Source organism: Rhineura floridana, chromosome 11 (genome assembly GCF_030035675.1).
Source record: "Rhineura floridana isolate rRhiFlo1 chromosome 11, rRhiFlo1.hap2, whole genome shotgun sequence".
NCBI lineage: Eukaryota > Metazoa > Chordata > Lepidosauria > Squamata > Rhineuridae > Rhineura > Rhineura floridana.
The window spans coordinates 36,669,701-36,687,792 of record NC_084490.1 but is presented as its reverse complement, the minus strand read 5'-3'; the positions used below and the strand labels follow the sequence as shown (position 1 = coordinate 36,687,792).

Below are 18,092 nucleotides of genomic sequence, written 5' to 3'. Positions count from 1 at the left end.
GGAATCAATTTTGGCACGCTTAGCCAACTGATAAGAGAAAAGGTTTTCACAACTAGAGCGTGTCATATTTGGGGCAGGGGAATCTTTCTCCAACATGCCCTGAGGGGTTTTCTGATAGGAGGTCTGGTAAGTCAGGGGGATATTTTCCAAATTTGACATTGGATCGCCTATGTCGCTGGTGTTAGGTACTTGTACGGGATCTAAGGTTTTTTTAAATGTATCCTTAGTAACTGGAGCTTTGAGGCTCTCTGTGAGCTTATGGGTTAAATCTCTTTTCTTAAGCGTAATAAGATGGATTTTCAGTTGTTCAAGGCGCTCCAATATCTCATTCTGATTTTGGGCCGGCAAAGAGTTAAGGTTTCAATAAGTAATAGCTCTTCTTCGGTGAACTGATTAGGTAATGCTGGCGGCAAAAGAGGTGAGCTTGGTGGCGGCTACCATTAGAAATAGGTACCAGAGAAGTGGAGACTGGGGCAAAAGTAATAAGAGGGTCGTGTATCTGCAAATAATTAGGGTATGGAGGGGGAGGAAATCTAGTGATAATTAGAGGTTCTGGGGATGCTTTGTTTTCAAAATATCTATGGATAGTTATTCCTAAATCAGCTAGTGATGGTCTAATAGAGAGAAATTTACGAGGTACATCACAGGAAGAAAAGCGAACTAAGGCACGTGCTTTAAGACCATTAAAAATAGGTATTTAACATTAAATATGTCTGTTATTGATAGAGGCAATTTTGATCTGAATAAGTTACAGAATTGATGGATTCGTGCAGGTTGGGGAAGTAGTCCTGGAGGTTTTGGGAAATTTTCAAATATTAGCTGTAGAGGGTCCAGAACTAAATTCCAATGGTCAGTCTTGTTTATAAGATCTCTTTTGGGTCTTAAAAGGACTTCAGCCCATGGATCTTGGGGGAGATCAATAAAAGAGTTTGCCTTCTTCTGAAAAGATGATGATGGGTCGAAGGCGACTGAAGATAAGGGACAATTTTCTGGAAGCAGATTGTTGCATCGTTGTGGAGAGGAGGTATCAGCGTTGGACGAACTCGCGGGGGTGTTTCATGATGCGTTGGTACAGTGAGTAGATTCCGAGGTTATTGCATTAGGAGCATTTTTGTTTATTTTCCCTATAGGCTTTGTAGTTTCACTTTGCTGCAAAAGAGTAAATAACTTGTTAAAATTCATTTTTCTGCCAGGTAGATGTTTGTAATTCTTCACGTTACTGGATTTTTTTTTCTTAGGTGGCGGCGGTATGTAATGTCTTCGTTTGAGTTTCTTAGATTTTACGCCATACTTACTATTTCCTGGAGTCACTTGTTTACAATCTGACGGAGGAGTAGAGAGAGAGGGCAAATGAACATCTGGAGGGACGTGTTCCTGATTAGGAGAGGTTTTGGCCAGCAGGGATAGCAAACAGTTAGATTCAAATAAAGATGAATTAATAGAGTCCAAGTCGAGGGCAATCATAAAGAGACAGCCTAGCAGGGTAGGGATGAATTCATTTAAAAGTTCAGCTGCGCCCGTTGGATTGGTGGGCAAAAGGCTTTCTGCCTCCCTGGGTAAGGGATCCGTCTTCGACAAGTCATGACTAGCAGGCTTCGCCAAAATGTGTGGAGATTTCAGCGTCATGTTCAGGGGCAGATTATCAGAAGCACATAACAGGGGTTCCGCCAATTTCTGCATAAGATGCTTAGAGTCTGCCTCTCCGGTGTCCAGAGATGCGTTGCAGGGGTAGCTGAATTCGTCCTGAAAGGCGTGATACTTACCTGGCTGCCACCATTTGATACTGTTTCTCTGCCTTTGGTATTATCCTGCCCACCCTTCTGGTCTGTATAAACCCCAGCCAAGGATCAGGCTTTGGTAAACCAATAAAATATTTATTTATAAATACCAGGAAATAACAAGGTAGATTGATATGTAAGGTAGATTTCACAAGTGTATGGTTTCATATAGTGTCACTCTTTATGTTTCTAGTCATATATATTTTGCCTAAATATCAGCCAAATACAATCCAAGCCTCCCTCAGAACTCTGCCAACCAACTCCTCAAAATAACTCTTCACTACCAACTCTCTCAACTCCCCAACCCCTCCAACAACCATCATCCTCTCATTTATACCTTCAGCCATTCAAATACTCAGCCAATCATCATACAGCATTCTCCAGCATTCTAGCCCATGTACTCCCCCCTCTCACTCAATCCACTTACCATATATACTTTAACAAACCCGCACTTACCATATTTACAGTCATCAAAATACAGGGGCATTACATGGATCAAGCCAAATGCCCATCTAGTCCAGCACCCTGTTTCACAGTGGCCAACCAGATGCCTGTGGAAAGCCTGCAAGCAGGACATGAGCACATCAGCACTCTACTACTATTGATCCCCAGAAACTACTCTTCAGAGGCATACCACCTCCAATACTGGATCCTTAAAAACATAAAAAGTCTTGCTCAATCAAACCAAAGGCCTATCTAGTTCAACTTCCTGCCTCCCACAGTGGCCAACCAGATGTCCTTTCAATATTCCTACAGTGGAATCATTCCACATAGCAGAACAATCTACGTTGATCTGGGTACAGCAGGTGGAGTGCCTAAGAGAAGGCAGAACCTAGAGATGGGCAAGCTTGCCCCTATTGGGAAACATCAAGTTATTTCTCCCAAAATGTTGGAAATAATCCAGTTTAATTTTTTGAGTCAATATGAGGCTCTGCCCTTTTTGCCCTGCCTATCCTAGCCAACCCCTACACCTTTCCCCCTCATTTTTTGCCTCCTGCAGCATCTTTATCCCATCCCATGTACAAAATAAAGGTGACATTTTAGCTTTTATAAGAGCTAGAATATATATTATGCAAGGTCCAAATCAGAGAGTGGTCATTCTCCAAAGAGGAGTCTGAGTGCAAGAAAAATAAACTTTGGTTAATCCCATTATTTTGATATTAGGTGAGCTTCATTCTTTGCTTCGTTGCCAATGGAAGTGGCTAATTGTCACAGTGTGCTTGGCTATGCTGTCAAGGAATGGAGGCTGCCCTGTTAGGGCAAATGGGGCATTGCCCCACCAAATTCAGCCTGCCCTCAGCCTGTCCCTACCTGCTTGCCTGCCTTCTTACAACCAGTCCAGGGGCTAGCACTGCCAGCCATCCTCCTCCTTAGTCTCAGTATTGCACTTACAGAACTCAGCAGAGAAAAGGATGGGGACAAAACTAGAAATTATTGGTTCTGCTTGGTCATTGGCTCTGACTTCACCTACTGTTTGGGCTCCCTGCCTTCCACTCTACCAGACGCAATGGGCATCAGCCACCCCTGCTCCCAAGAACTATGAAAAAGATGAATCATGTGGGAGGCACTATCACAAATCCTTGGAGTTGCCTCATCATAGAGTGCTACTTCAATGCGTGTGTTCTGTGGAAGGACACATAAGGGTCACTGAACTTGTCTACTAACTCAATAATAAGTAGAAAGTGCCTTTGGGGAGTTTCTACATAAAACATTTCTGCAGCTTTACATTATGCAACATTAAGCAATTTTGGAGAGAGACAAATACATTAAAGAGGCACTTTGTCTAGTCTGTAATTATATATAAAGATGATAACATGTTGTCCATGTGAAAACCACAGGGATTTTCAGGAGCAACTTTCAGAATCAGCATGATAATAAACACACACTCACCACTCCTTGCAAAACCTGATAATAAGCCATGAAGACTACTATGACTGCTATTAGAGCTCTTGAAAGGTCTGGAGAGTCAGGGCTTATAACAAGGTTTTGCCATAGCCAGACTACAATTAGCATATCTACGTTGTTCAGAGTAGCGGGATGTGTTAGGCGCTGTCAAGTCTTTCTGCTACTAAGCACGAGTGAGAGTCGCAAGGTCTGAATAGGCTGCAGTGACCTAAGATGCTATTTCTACCGCTGTTGCTTCTGCTCCTGCCTCAGGCCATCAGCCACAATTTAAAGAAATGCTGCAAAGCAACAACTTACAGATATAAAGATGATTATTTTCAGCCAGGAACCCTTGTTATTGGGGCAGTTTCATCTCTGCGAACAAGTATATTATCTGAAGAATCCTTCACTACTTTACCTAGTTTCAGGAAAGATGTGTTCCAGTAAGTGTAATTTGAATAAACTGAGGGACTTCATGATTCATTGCTCACTCTTTTAGCCACAATGCTACACCAGCTCTAATCTGGGCCATGCAAGCTTCATTTTTATATAGGGATGCCGATAGATAGATAGATAGATAGACAGATAGATAGATAGATAGATAGATTTGTTGTTGTTATGTGCCTCCAAGTCGACTGCGACTTATGGCAACCCTATGAATCAGCGACCTCCAAGAGCATCTGTCATGAACCACCCTGTTCAGATCTTGTAAGTTCAGGTCTGTGGCTTCCTTTATGGAATCAATCCATCTCTTGTTTGGCCTTCCTCTTTTTCTACTCCCTTCTGTTTTTCCCAGCATTATTGTCTTTTCTAGTGAATCATGTCTTCTCATGATGTGTCCAAAATAGGATAACCTCAGTTTCATCATCTTAGCTTCTAGTGATAGTTCTGGTTTAATTTGTTCTAACACCCAATCATTGGTCTTTTTTGCAGTCCATGGTATCCGCAAAGCTCTCCTCCAACACCACATTTCAAATGAGTTGATTTTTCTCTTGTCCGCTTTTTTCACTGTCCAACGTTCACATCCATACATAGAGATCGGAAATACCATGGTCTGAATGATCCTGACTTTAGTGTTCAGTGATACATCTTTGCATTTGAGGACCTTTTCTAGTTCTCTCACAGCTGCTCTCCCTAGTCCTAGCCTTCTTCTGATTTCTTGACTAATGTTTCCATTTTGGTTAATGACTGTGTCAAGGTACTGATAATCCTTGACAAGTTCAATGTCCTCATTGTCAACTGTAAAGTTACATAAATCTTCTGTTGTCATTACTTTAGTCTTCTTGACGTTCAGCTGTAGTCCTGCTTTTGTGCTTTCCTCTTTAACTTTCATCAGCATTTGTTTCAAATCATTACTGGTTTCTGCTAGTAGTATGGTATCTTCTGCATATCTTAAATTATTGATATTTCTCCCTCCAATTTTCACACCTCCTTCATCTTGGTCTGATCTTGCTTTCCGTATGATATGTTCTGCGTATAGATTAAATAAATAGGGTGATAAAATACACCCCTATCTCACACCCTCGGTTTCTCCATATTCCGTCCTTACAGTAGCCTCTTGTCCAGAGTTTAGGTTGCACATCAGGACAATCAGATGCTGTGGCACCCCCATTTCTTTTAAAGCATTCCATAGTTTTTCATGATCTACACAGTCAAAGGCTTTGCTGTAATCTATAAGGCACAGGGTGATTTTCTTCTGAAATTCCTTGCTCCGTTCCATTATCCAACGTATGTTTGCAATATGATCTCTGGTGCCTCTTCCCTTTCTAAATCCAGCTTGGACATCTGGCATTTCTTGCTCCATATATGGCAAGAGCCTTTGTTGTAGAATCTTGAGCATTACTTTACTTGCAAGGGATATTAAGGCAATAGTTCGATAATTACTGCATTCTCTGGGATCCCCTTTCTTTGGAATTGGGATGTATATGGAACTCTTCCAGTCTCTGGGCCATTGTTTAATTTTCCATATTTCTTGACAGATTTTTGTCAAAATTTGGACAGATTCAGTCTCAGTAGCTTGTAGCAGCTCTACTGGTATGTCATCTATTCCTGGTGATTTGTTTCTTCCAAGTATTTTAAGAGCAGCTTTCACCTCACATTCTAAAATTTCTGCTTCTTCATCATACGGTTCCTCCATGAATGAATCTGTCATCCTGGCATCTCTTTTATAGAGTTCTTCAGTGTATTGCTTCCATCTTCCTTTTATTTCATCTCGGTCAGTCAGTGTGTTCCCCTGTTGATTATTCAACATTCCTACTCTTGGTTTAAATTTCCCTTTCATTTCTCTAATCTTTTGGAACAGGGCTCTTGTTCTACCCTTTTTGTTGTCCTCTTCTATTTCCATACAGTAACTATTGTAATAGTTCTCTTTGTCCCTACGTACTAGTCGCTGTATAGTTGCATTTAGGGTTCTGACGGTGTTTCTATCTCCTTTTGCTTTTGCTTTCCTTCTCTCTTTAACCATTTTAAGAGTTTTTTCAGTCATCCATTTCACTCTTTCTCTCTTTTTAACTAGAGGTATTGTCTTTTAGCATTCTTCCCTGATAACGTCTCTGACTTCATTCCATAGTTCTGGTTCTCTGTCAACTAAGTTTAAAGCCTCATACCTGTTCCTTATTTGATCTTTATATGCTTCTGGGATGTTATTTAAATTGTATTTTGGCATTATGATTGCTTTGTTGGTCTTCTTTAGCTTTACTCTGATTTTCGATACAATCAGTTCATGATCTGTACCACAGTCTGCTCCTGGTCTTGTTTTCGCAGAAAGTATGGAACTTCTCCATCTTCTGCTACCAATTATATAATCAATTTGATTCCTATATTTAGCATTTGGTGATGTCCATGTGTACAGTCGTCTTTTTGGTTGTTCAAAAAATGTGTTTGCAAGAAACAAATTATTGGCTTCACAGAATTCAATAAGTCTTTCTCCTGCTTCATTTCTGTCTCCTAGGCCCCATTTCCCCACAATTCCTAGTTCTTCTCTGTTCCCTACTTTTGCATTCAAATCGCCCATGATTATCAGCACATCTTGTTTTGGTGTGTGATCAATTTCTTCTTGTACTTCTGCATAAAATCTCTCCAATTCCTCTTCTTCTGCGTTTGACGTCGGAGCATAGACTTTGATGATGGTTATGTTGATAGGTTTCCCATTTAATTTCATTGAGAGAGAGAGAGAGAGAGAGAGAGAGAGAGAGAGAGAGAGAGAGAGAGAGAGAGTATATTTGCTCCTGCAGTGAAAATGTATGTCACGAAGTGATTGCAAATTTGTGAATGTTGTCATCGGGTATTCCAGGATAGTGGTGAACTGGGGCAGTTTCCATGTGCTATAATGATTCAGAACTGTATAAGTTGTACTTCACATTATACCCTTATCTATATTTAAATGGAGAAGATGATACCTCACCATAGTCACTTGTATGCATCATGCAACAATGATTTAGATTATATCCACAAATTATATTTTTGACAATTGCATGTCTGGTATTTTGGATAAGTGAGTTCAAACAGCATACTTAGATCAAGAAGGCATTTAGCACAGTGTTGTTCATAGCTGTCCCATAGCTATCTCTTTCCCTGGAGGTTCTCTAAAACCTGACAATCAGCAATCTGCAGATGTGGCTTGCAATGCTTTAAACCTTTAGTGAGTCCCCCCCATTAAATCTATTCTCTCTCTTTTTTAAAAAAGGGGTGACTGTAAGCACATACATTAAAATAAATTAATGTCATTGTAGGGTGATGAGAAAGACCTACCAGTATGTATTCACTTTCATGTTTGCTGTTGAGGAGATCAACAAGGATCCAGACTTACTACCCAATGTCACCCTGGGATTCCACATTTTTGACAACTTATTTCAGGCAGGATTAAATGATGATATCACTCTGTCTCTACTATCTGCACAAAAAGACATCTTTCCCAATTACCAATGTGGAAGGCAGTACACGATGCCTGCAGTCACTGGAGGACTGAATTCTGAATCTTCTATTCAGATAGGCACCATCTTGAGTCTCTACAAGATCCCACAGGTAGGCATGCATGGAGAGGACGTTTACAAATTTGCCAGGCAAAAGACAAACTCTCCCTGAAGAAAGACATTTAACTACAACAAAGACAAAACTAAGTTTTTAAAATGGAGTGAGGGATTTCCAGTACCATTGTACAGGGCTTTAGTGTCCTGATGGGATGCTCTTGTTCTTATATTCACATGTTGAGTTCCACCCAAGTTTACTTCATCAAGAATTGCATAATCCAGTCTGCATCCAGGTACCATGAAGGTGTATCTGCACCAGCACCAGCACCAGCACCAATTGATAGGTTTGTTGAGTATGGGCCTCATGTTTGATGCACATATGTGACTACTACCACATAATAATTCAGTTTCATGTCCAATAATGTCATGAAATCTATAAGTGTATTTATGCTGCTGCATTAGTTGTTTTAATGTACTGATTTTAATAAATTTGTGTTTTAGATTTCTGTGAACCACCTTGAATTTTTTTAAATATAAATACTTTAAATAAGTAATTTTAAATTAGCCACACCAGCATCATTAATATTAATCTAATACTAAGATTATACTCTAATATTCTTCATAATTGCATAGAACTTTCCCTGTCCATGAAAATTAACTATAGAATATTAGTCACATATATAGTCAAAGAACTGCTATTTTCCCCCCAGTAAGATGTCTTTTTTGGGAATCAAATTGGAGTTTTGACTGTTTTTAGATGTAATCTTCATACTCAATAGCCAAGGTGTAAGCTTCATTGGACTCAATAGATTTTACATCTGAAGAGACATGCAGTCTTTTTTACAGCTCTAAGTATACCCTTGACCTTTGTTTGCAGCTCAGTTATTATCCAGTTCATCGAGTACTGTGTGACAAAATCCAGTTCCCTTTCTTTTACCAAATTGCCCCAAATGAAGCTTCTCAGTATGAAGGGATAGTGCACTTGCTAAAATATTTTGGATGGATATGGATTGGCCTCACTGTTTCTAATAATGACAGTGGGGAGGCATTTGCACAAAGTTTGAAAGCAATGCTCAGTAGGAATGGCATCTGTGTTGACTTCACAGAAAAGGCACCATTAATCCTTCTGCATTCTTCTAATGGGGAACAACGCAATATATTTTCTGTGGGAAATATTCTGGCAGCTCTTCAGAAGACTAAAGCCAATGTCATCGTTGTACATGGGGACACTTACTCTCTGCAGGGTTTACAAATTATATTCCATCTTCAACATCACATTGGAAAGAAACCCAAAGAGAAGATTTGGATTGCAACAGCCCAGGTGGACTTCACGTCAAAGCTTTTTCCAGATGACTGGAATGTAAGATACTTCCAGGGCTCCTTGTCCATGGTTATCCACAAAAATGATGTTCCAGGATTTCAGAGATTTCTGCAGACATATAACCCTCAACAGCTCAAAAATAGTATGTTGATGAAAAACTTCTGGAATGCTGCATTTGGATGTAGCATCAAACAAGCCACACAAAAACACAAACTGTGTACAGGGGAGGAAAAACTAGAGAGTCTTCCTGAGACCATATTTGAAATGAGCATATCTGGACAAAGTTACAGTATTTACAATGCACTCCTTGCCTTGGCACATACTTTACATCAAATTTACTCATCCAGACAGACAGTATGGTTAGAAACTCCTAAAATGGACAGTCAGAAAATGAGGCCATGGGAGGTAATGCTGGGTCATTAATCTTATTGGTTGCAATGAGCTAGCAAAAGAGTAGAGTTTTAGACTTCTTAGACTTCTCCTTTGCTATCAGTGAATCTTCTCCAAACAATACAGATACTGATGCCCTAGTTTTTTGTCCCATTTTGCTGATTGGATTAATCATTTTCAAAATGGATTATCTGAGAGAAAACTGTGTGTCCCTTTTAACTCAGAAATAAAGATATATTCCAACCAGGGACAGTGTATTTGTTATACAGGTGTGCACTAGATTCTAACAAAGCCTGAATCCTGAATCAAATTGGGCTATTTGGGGGGATCTGGGCTTGGGCCAAATTGGGTCAAGATAGCTCCGGACTGGCCTGAGTTGGGTTGACCCCACCTGGAGTGATTGGGGCTGTCAAGGGGTGTGGTGTGTGGTAGGAAAGCTGCAGGAGTCTGCTTTGCCAGTATGTTTCCCACAGGCAGTGTGCTGGGGAAGCAGGCCCCAGCAGGATCAAATTCTCCACTTAGCATTTACAAAGCGGAGGATTCAGTCCTGGATACTCCAGGGTGTTGCTGCTTCTCAATAGCCTTCCCTGCAGGGAATCCTCTTGTCTAGCAGCACCCCACAGAATCAAACCCTCCCTAGTCTCAGTCGACCAAGAGAAGGGTTGACTGCTTCTCAAGAGCCTTCCCTACAAGGAAAAACCAGATGGAAACATCTGGAGGACTGTACTCATCACCCTGTCATGAGGTTCTTCACCCCTGTTCTAGTAATTCCTCTCCTGTTCAAGTGAAACTATGTTGCTGTTGCTTTTCTGGAAATGTATCTTGTTCCAAATAATTTTTCTGCTCTCTGCCACTTGGGTTCCAGTTGCATGGAGGCAGCTGTTCAGATGTATCCAGCCCTTAGCAGAAGTCCACCTTGAACCTGTTGCAAGTGTGGAATGCAACTCTACATTGGTGTGGGTTGCCTGGTGTATAGAAAGAGATTGCCTCCTGGATTCCTAGACCATTTCCACTGTCCTGTGACCTTCATGCTGACCTTCCTTCCTGTGATTAGATTAGTATTCTCAGGTCTTCTTCCTTCTTGTTGTTCTCTCTCTCTCTCTCTCTCTCTCTCTCCACAGCATGAGGTCAGATACCATGCTGGGTCTGACACCTCCAACATAGCTAGTTAGGACTAGAGTGTCTTTACTATCAAGCAAGTATTTCCTTCAGAAAATAAGCTTTTCTTATTTTACTAAAGTCTAAAACCTCAGTGTGATTGTATGCAGAAAAAAGGTCTGCTCATTCAGGTAAAGTCACAAACTCACACACAGCTTGCAAAAACCACTCTGCTGAACAGAAACTCTGTATGTTCCAGGCGTGGGGATTCAGTGGCCCTCCAAATGTTGCTAGACTCCAACTCCAATCATTTTTTACTATTGGCCATGATGATTGGGGCTGATGGGGGTGGGAGACTAACAACATCTGAAGGGCCACAGATTCCTCATCCTTGTGTAGTCCTTCCATTCCTGAATAATTAGCTGACCTATTGGTGAAAGAAAAATGGTATACATGAAATAAGGTTTAGTTATGATCTAATTTAACCTCTATTGCTGAATGTTTTGGAACTGATGCAGATATGCTGATGATAGTCACCTGTTCTATTTCTAGAAAGCATTCTCCCTTTTTCCTATTTCCCCACCCCTCTTTTTTCCATGTCACGTTACAGTAGGGAAGAAGCTGGGACATGGGAAAGGGGAATAGATTAGACCTTCAGCTTAGTACAATGAGTTTATTAGAAGCTAATAGCAGAATATTTTGCCCTTTTGCAAATGCTGGGACTTTTCCATCTAGCTTCACCCACATTTGAGAAATATTCGGTTCAACAATAGTGCCGGGGAGGAGATATTTTTCAATGAAAACTTGGAATTTTCTGCTGGCTATGACATTGTTAACTTGGTGACATTCCCAAATAAATCCTTCATCCAAACAAGAGTCGGAATGATGGATCCTCAGGCTTCCGCAGGAAAACAAATCATTATTAAGAAAGATGCTGTTCTATGGCCCAGCAGCATCTCCAACCAGGTGTGTATTCCAGATTTTTAGAGTTTGGAACTATGTGGCTCCCTTTCCAACCATCAAAATGAGGAAGCCTACCCTTTATATTAAAATTCAAATTAATGGAAAAATTTGTAGGAAATGTATTGATCCCCAGCCCTCAGGAAACTATTCAGAGTAGTAATACCAAGGAATTGATCCAGGGACATGCAAATTGTTTAAATAGATGTTAAGCTTGGCGGGGGGGCATCAATTGTTGTTGTATCTCACCTAGGATTTTCTTTTTTAAAAAAAAATAATCTGATGTGGTTTCTAGATATTTAATCAATACAGCATCTAGTTTGACCCAAGCTATGTATCCTTAGATCAGGGATTGGTAGCCTATGACCCTCCATTTGTCATATGTTGTTGGACTACACCTCCCATAATCCCTGAACATTGACAATACTGGCTGGGGCTGATAGAAGTTGGAGTCCAAGTGGAGGATCACAGGTTCTTCATCTTTGAGTTATCTCAAATGAACATCTTGATACATATACTAAAAATGAGATGTGCTTCTCAAAGGAAAAAGAAATCCTAAATGATATAACATAAATGCCCTGATGCTAAAATATGGCTATCCAATTTCATGTTTTGGTTGAGATTATAGTTTAGTGATGAAACACATACCTTTCACATTTAGAAGCTCCTAAACTCAATTCCAAACACCTACAGTTAAGAGATTTCAAAAAACCAAGCCTGAGACGCTGGAGAGCTGGTGTCAATCAGAATAGATAGCACTGAGGGGGATTGAAGAATGGCCAGAAACAGTATAAATAAGGTATCTTTATATGTCCATGTGTTTTATGCAAAAAGTCAGTATTATGGCAGAACGCTGAAGCATCATATCAGGACAATCCTTCATCCTGTGATATTTCTTGTGGCTGATCTGTGTTTGGACATTAGTAGAGGAACATATACGGTATGCAAAAGGTTAATATGATTAGGAATGCCGTTACTAGTGCCATATATGCATTATTATGTTGCCAGCAGTGGCACTGAGTGAGATGTTCTTGCTGTGAAACTACAGTACTAGTTTTCTAGAAGCATATCTGAAAGCATCTGCGAGGCAAAGATAGCCTTTGTGATTGGCTGGGATTGCGCGACCATTGGATAGTAAAATAAAATATAACATGCAAATGTAATGGGACCTATTTCCAGGTAAATATGTATGAGACTGCTGCCTACATTAACTTAAATCCCATTCCATTACCTTGTATTTATGTTTAGACATTGCCCAAGTCAAGGTGTTCTGAGAGATGCCGACCAGGATATCACAGAAGTGTTATTGAGGGAGAACCATCTTGCTGCTATGATTGTTTCCAGTGTCCAGAGGGGACCATTTCTAACCAGACAGGTAGGTGACAGGATCTAATATTTTCAAAGGAACATATAAGGATATGTAATATGTCTTTATCCTGCAGTTAGGTATTATTTCTGGTTTCTGCATGCTATTCTGTTCTGTGCACATATATTCACTAAATTTTGCCATTCCTGGTTTAGAAACATGCATCTCAGCAAGTTGCAATGTTTCTCTGTAATACAAGGTAAGCACTGTGTACCTGGAAGTTCTTCTTTGGATTGAATATTAATCTGAACTGGATAAGAAGTCAAGCCCACCATTATCTGTCATCTTTGAACCCTTCTGTTTGTTTCCAAGACCTCTCACCCTCCAACCCACATACCTGCCTGCCTGCCAGCTCCCTTTCCTCTCTTTAACTTGTTTGATTCTGCTCTAGTGACAGAAGTGGAAGGGTGGAAGGTAGGGAGGCCTGCTAGAAAGATGCCACAGTTGTGATCCATACAGAATCACAGAAGGGAATAAAAATCAGTTTCCTACAATTCCTGCAACATGGCTTGCAGCTGAAGTTGCATCCCAGATGCCATGCCTAGGGAGAGAGGCTATAAAGACTATTCTCACTAATTCCATCAAACTATTGTCTTAATCAGTCCTATACTGGCAGGAGTCAGAGGATGATTGTCAGGCTTGGTAGGCCAAACATCATGAACTGCATTTGACTATGTTACCAGTAACAGAAGTCCATCACAGCTATCTCCTTTTAGATATATAGTTATATGATATAAGATGTTTATTCAAGTATTATAGACCATTATTCAAGATGATGAAGTGGCCGGCGGATTGTACGCTTCTTTTTAAAGTATATCTGCTTCTTCCAGATGCATATCAATGTGTTAAGTGTTCCAGAGATGAACATCCCAATAAGAATAAAAACCAATGTATCCCTAAAGCCATACATTTTCTGGGCTATGGTGACACGTTAGGGATCAGTTTGGCTTCTGCTGGGCTTTTTTTTGCTCTCATCACAGCCCTGGTTCTTGGAACCTTTATTAAACACCAGGATACACCTATCGTCAAAGCTAACAATCGGGACCTGACCTACCTCCTGCTAATCTCCCTCTTGATCTGCTTCCTTAGCTCCTTGCTCTTCATAGGAAGACCAAGCAAGGTAACTTGCCTTCTTCGACAAGCTGCTTTTGGAAACATTTTTTCACTTGCACTTTGTTGTGTGCTTGCTAAAACCATCACGGTGGTTGTGGCATTCATGGCCACAAACCCTGGAAGCAAGATGAGGAAATGGGTGGGCAAAAGACTCTCCAACATCATTATCATTTTTGGCTCTCTTGTTCAAGTTAGCATCTGTGCCATCTGGCTATTCACCTCTCCCCCATTCCCAGATCTTGATATGGTCTCACAGCCTGAACATATTGTAGTACGATGTAATGAAGGCTCAGGTATCATGTTTTACACTGTTCTGTGCTACATGGGCTTTCAGGCCAGTGTCACCTTCACTGTGGCCTTCCTAGCCAGGAAATTGCCAGACAGTTTCAATGAAGCCAAGTTTATCACCTTCAGCATGTTGGTTTTTTGCAGTGTCTGGGGATCCTTCATTCCAACCTTCCTGAGCATCAAGGGCAAATACATGGTGGCTGTGGAGATCTTCTCTATTTTGGCATCGAGCGCTGGGTTACTGTGTTGCATTTTTGCCCCTAAAATTTACATTATTTTGCTGAGACCTGACATGAACACCAGGGACCAATTCTTCAAGAAGAAAGATTAGATAAAGGATTAGTCACATAAATATTTTGTAATGATACAAATTTCTTCATTTAGAACTAACTGCAAGGAGGACACTGGCATATATAGTATCCAATGAGAGAACCATCTGATGTCACTAAATTTGCAGAGCTGAATTAGCTCTGTGGCAACTCTTGCACAAAGTAATATCTGTTTAATGTGTAATAAAATTTGTAATCAAGTAATAGCATTAAAATAGTATACAACATTATAGCAGTGATAAAATAATTTCATTTTATAAGTTCAGACATGCAGCATTTGTTGAACATACTCCACATATCAGTGCAAAGTAACAGAATCATGATATCAAAGAGGTGCATTTCCAATATTGATGCAGAGGGCAGAGCAATCCAATGTGCTATTAAATCAGTAATTTATACTTGTTTATAAATGTAAACATAACTAAAACACTCTAACAAGGAATATTGTCAAACCATGTGCAATCAGATGAGCTTGCTTTTATACAGTGTTTGTCCACATCTATATATTCAGTTCACTAGTGATGAACTGATATCCCCCTAGTGAAGTGGGACCACTGAAGGCATTTGTGGATGACACAGACTATCTAGACCAATACCATTGGGCGTAGGCATGTCCCAGCCAGCAGTGCAGTGACAGAGTGCTGATTACTTTCATCATCTTCCTTCCCAAAGTGCCTCTGCAAAGGAAGATGGCAGTGGCCAGAGCTCTGCTACAATCATCGCTGCTGCCAGGGACGGTGGGGTGTGTGTGTAAGAAGCTACCCCCTGACATTTATGTCCCCTCTTCTCCCTCTGAAATCATTTCAAGGGTCACATCTTGGCTTCCCAAATGGCAGTAAAACAGCCACTTCCACTGAAATGCATCCAGCCACATCCTTCTTTTCTATTAGGAAACAGGTGAAGACCCATCTCTTCTGGAAAATATTTGGAGGAGGGTATCAGTGGCTGAAATAATTTAGGATTGATTTGATGTTGTTGCTCATTATGAATGTCTCATTATGAATTGTATTCATATAACTGTTTTATTTTATTTTATTTTTTATGAATATTATGTTTGTATGTTATGTTGTTTATTATGTTCGCTGATTGTAAACTGCCCTGTGGCCTTTTGACGAAGACTGTTGATACTGTATGTTAAATTAATCTGCCTCCAAATGGGGCAGCAAATTGGTAGTGGGGTGTCAATTCATCTCTTGTTTCTGCATGTAAGTGTTCTCCAGTTACCCTACTAGCACAGAGAATGAGAGAAAGACTGTGTTATCTCAAAGACTTTGGAGATATGATTATCTTCCCTATAATTATTCAAAATACAGTGATTTTTTCCCCTGTAAAAACTATAGGGAATTTCACCAGTAACTTTCAGAATCACAAACAATATGAAATGGCACCAAGAACAAAAAGATTACTCTATTGCAAAACCTGGCAAAATATTGCATAAGCAATGAGATCTGTTATAAATACTCTAAATTCCATTGAAATTTGTATTGAGGCAGGACTTAGGTCTTTGTTGCTACTGGAATGAATAATCTATGAAAATGAAATTGCTGGCATGAAATAAAGGTCTTTACAATGTCGTATCTTGTCAATACCCATGCTGTATCTTGTAGATTACTGCAGTTGGTGGGCAGGAATGAGGCTTGGAGATTGCAATAAACTAAGATGCTACTACTGCTGCACTTGTTTCTGCTCCTGCCTCACAGCGTCACTAAGAATGTGAAGAGAAACTGTAGAGCAAGAACTCACAGACATGAAGATGATTATTTTAAGCCAGGCACCCATGTTATTGGTGCAGTTTTATCTCTATGCATGGGTGTATATCCCGAAGAGTTCTTTAAGACACTCCCTCAGAGTTTCAGTCAAAGATATTTCCAGTAAGTGTGCATGTGTGTTTAAACAAGGTGACTTCCAGATGATGTGTGTATTGAGCATTCATCTTGATTTGTTTGCAGAAAAATGGTGGTGAGATTACATGGCGTAAACTATTTACTGAGCATTCATTCTGCTTTGTTTGAAGGGAGGTTATGTTATGTTGCAACTGTTATCCCACACTTTCCATTACATTTTCCCATCATTTTTCAAGCAATTGTTATCTCACACTTCCATTACATTTTCACATCACTTCCTTATCACAAACATTCACATTTGGGGAGTGGGAGGGGGCACGTTGCACAGGAGCAATAATCAACTTTAATTGTACAACCTAAATTTGCTAGTTTGAGACAAAACCTCACCTAAGAATAGTGACAGTCTAGACAGACCCCCGAATTCTGAGCATTTAAAACTAATGCATACAAGCTTTAGAGCACCTATGAGTGTAGGCATATGGAGGCCACTGCATCCACTGCAGAGTGATTGGCAGTTTCACTGCACACCAAATGTGCAGTCTGACAATGAAACCATGATCCACCAGTCTACATTTGGAAGACTTATAATGGCATATTGAATGTGTAGTGAGTGTTTAATTGGAAGAATTTTGAAGTAATGCAACAAACACTTCATAGTGAGTTAAATGGCCCATATGCAAGCCCTTAGCCAGACAGAAAACATATGTGAATTGAGCCTCTTGTGAAGAAATGTGTAGTCTGGGACATCATTGGGCAGACCACAGTAAGTGTTCCCAAAGTATTTGGTATAATGTTGATTTATGATGGATACTATAGACTTGCATGAGAGACTGCAGGGATATCTGCATGGGTTTATGCCCCCAAAGTGATAACTATATGCATGCATTGTACACAAAGCCAAACCTTAAAGCTTGCCCACTTGTTACCCTATACACAGATACAAGCTGTCTCTATGCAACTGCACGTGTTTGAGTGAAAGAGTGTGCACAAATAGTATAAACAAAGAGTGCGCACAAATAGTATACACTCATTGAACATAATGTGTGAATAATGGCACAATCATACAACTCAGCTTTTTGTGTATGGTAATACCTCAGTTAACAAAGTAGATGCTAACAAATGTAGTTCCTGGACAATGCTTCTTTAACAGAAACTTTGGTACCAGAGGTAGAAATAACATGGAAATAGGGATACACCCACTCATAGATGGTAGGGGCAGCTTCAACAGGATCTTTAAAGGGTGCCAACCTGGCACCCACCCCTCCCCCACCTTCTCCCTCCCCTCCTTCTCCTCTGAATAATATTGGATCCTTCCCTCTCCAGCCCTGGAGAAAGCAAGATAACTCTTTAATGCAAAGCAAACACACGGGCTGTCAATTTCACCTTAGCAAAGCAAAGACATAGGCTTGAAAGTTTATCTATAGCAAAGCAAAGCTGGTCAGTTTCACCTTTAAAAAAGACTTTGTTAAAAGGAGCTTGGTTCTTGGAGGATTTGTTATCTGAGGTAAACATGTAAATAAAAATGCATTACTGTCCTTATAGGTTGATGAGAAAGAATTATCAACATGTCTTTGCCTTCAATTTTGCTATTGATAAGATAAACAGGGATCCAAACCTACTACCCAATATCTCCTTGGGGTTCCAGATCTATGATAACTTCTTCCAAGCAAGACTGAACTATGATACCACCCTGTCCCTGCTATCAGCACAGAAAAATGGCTTCCCTAATTTCAAGTGTGGAAGGCATAAGAAG

General features: G+C 40.2%; 1 protein-coding gene across 1 annotated transcript; it reads left to right on the top strand.

Annotated features, from left to right (window-relative positions):
- The first annotated feature begins 7,397 nt into the window (after positions 1-7,397).
- LOC133367986 (vomeronasal type-2 receptor 26-like) lies at positions 7,398-14,497 on the top strand. Its single transcript, XM_061592072.1, has 4 exons — positions 7,398-7,685; positions 8,508-9,356; positions 12,648-12,774; positions 13,596-14,497. Exons 1-4 carry the CDS (start codon positions 7,398-7,400, stop codon positions 14,495-14,497), a joined length of 2,166 nt encoding a protein of 721 aa, XP_061448056.1.
- Positions 14,498-18,092: the final 3,595 nt, after the last annotated feature.

Bases quoted from the DNA above. Each gene is read 5' to 3' on its own strand.
- LOC133367986 (XM_061592072.1), top strand. From the start codon at position 7,398: ATGAGAAAGACCTACCAGTATGTATTCACTTTCATGTTTGCTGTTGAG. The intron at 9,357-12,647 runs GTAATGCTGGGT...ATTTATGTTTAG, and splicing joins AGAAAATGAGGCCATGGGAG to ACATTGCCCAAGTCAAGGTG. The intron at 12,775-13,595 runs GTAGGTGACAGG...TGCTTCTTCCAG, and splicing joins GACCATTTCTAACCAGACAG to ATGCATATCAATGTGTTAAG.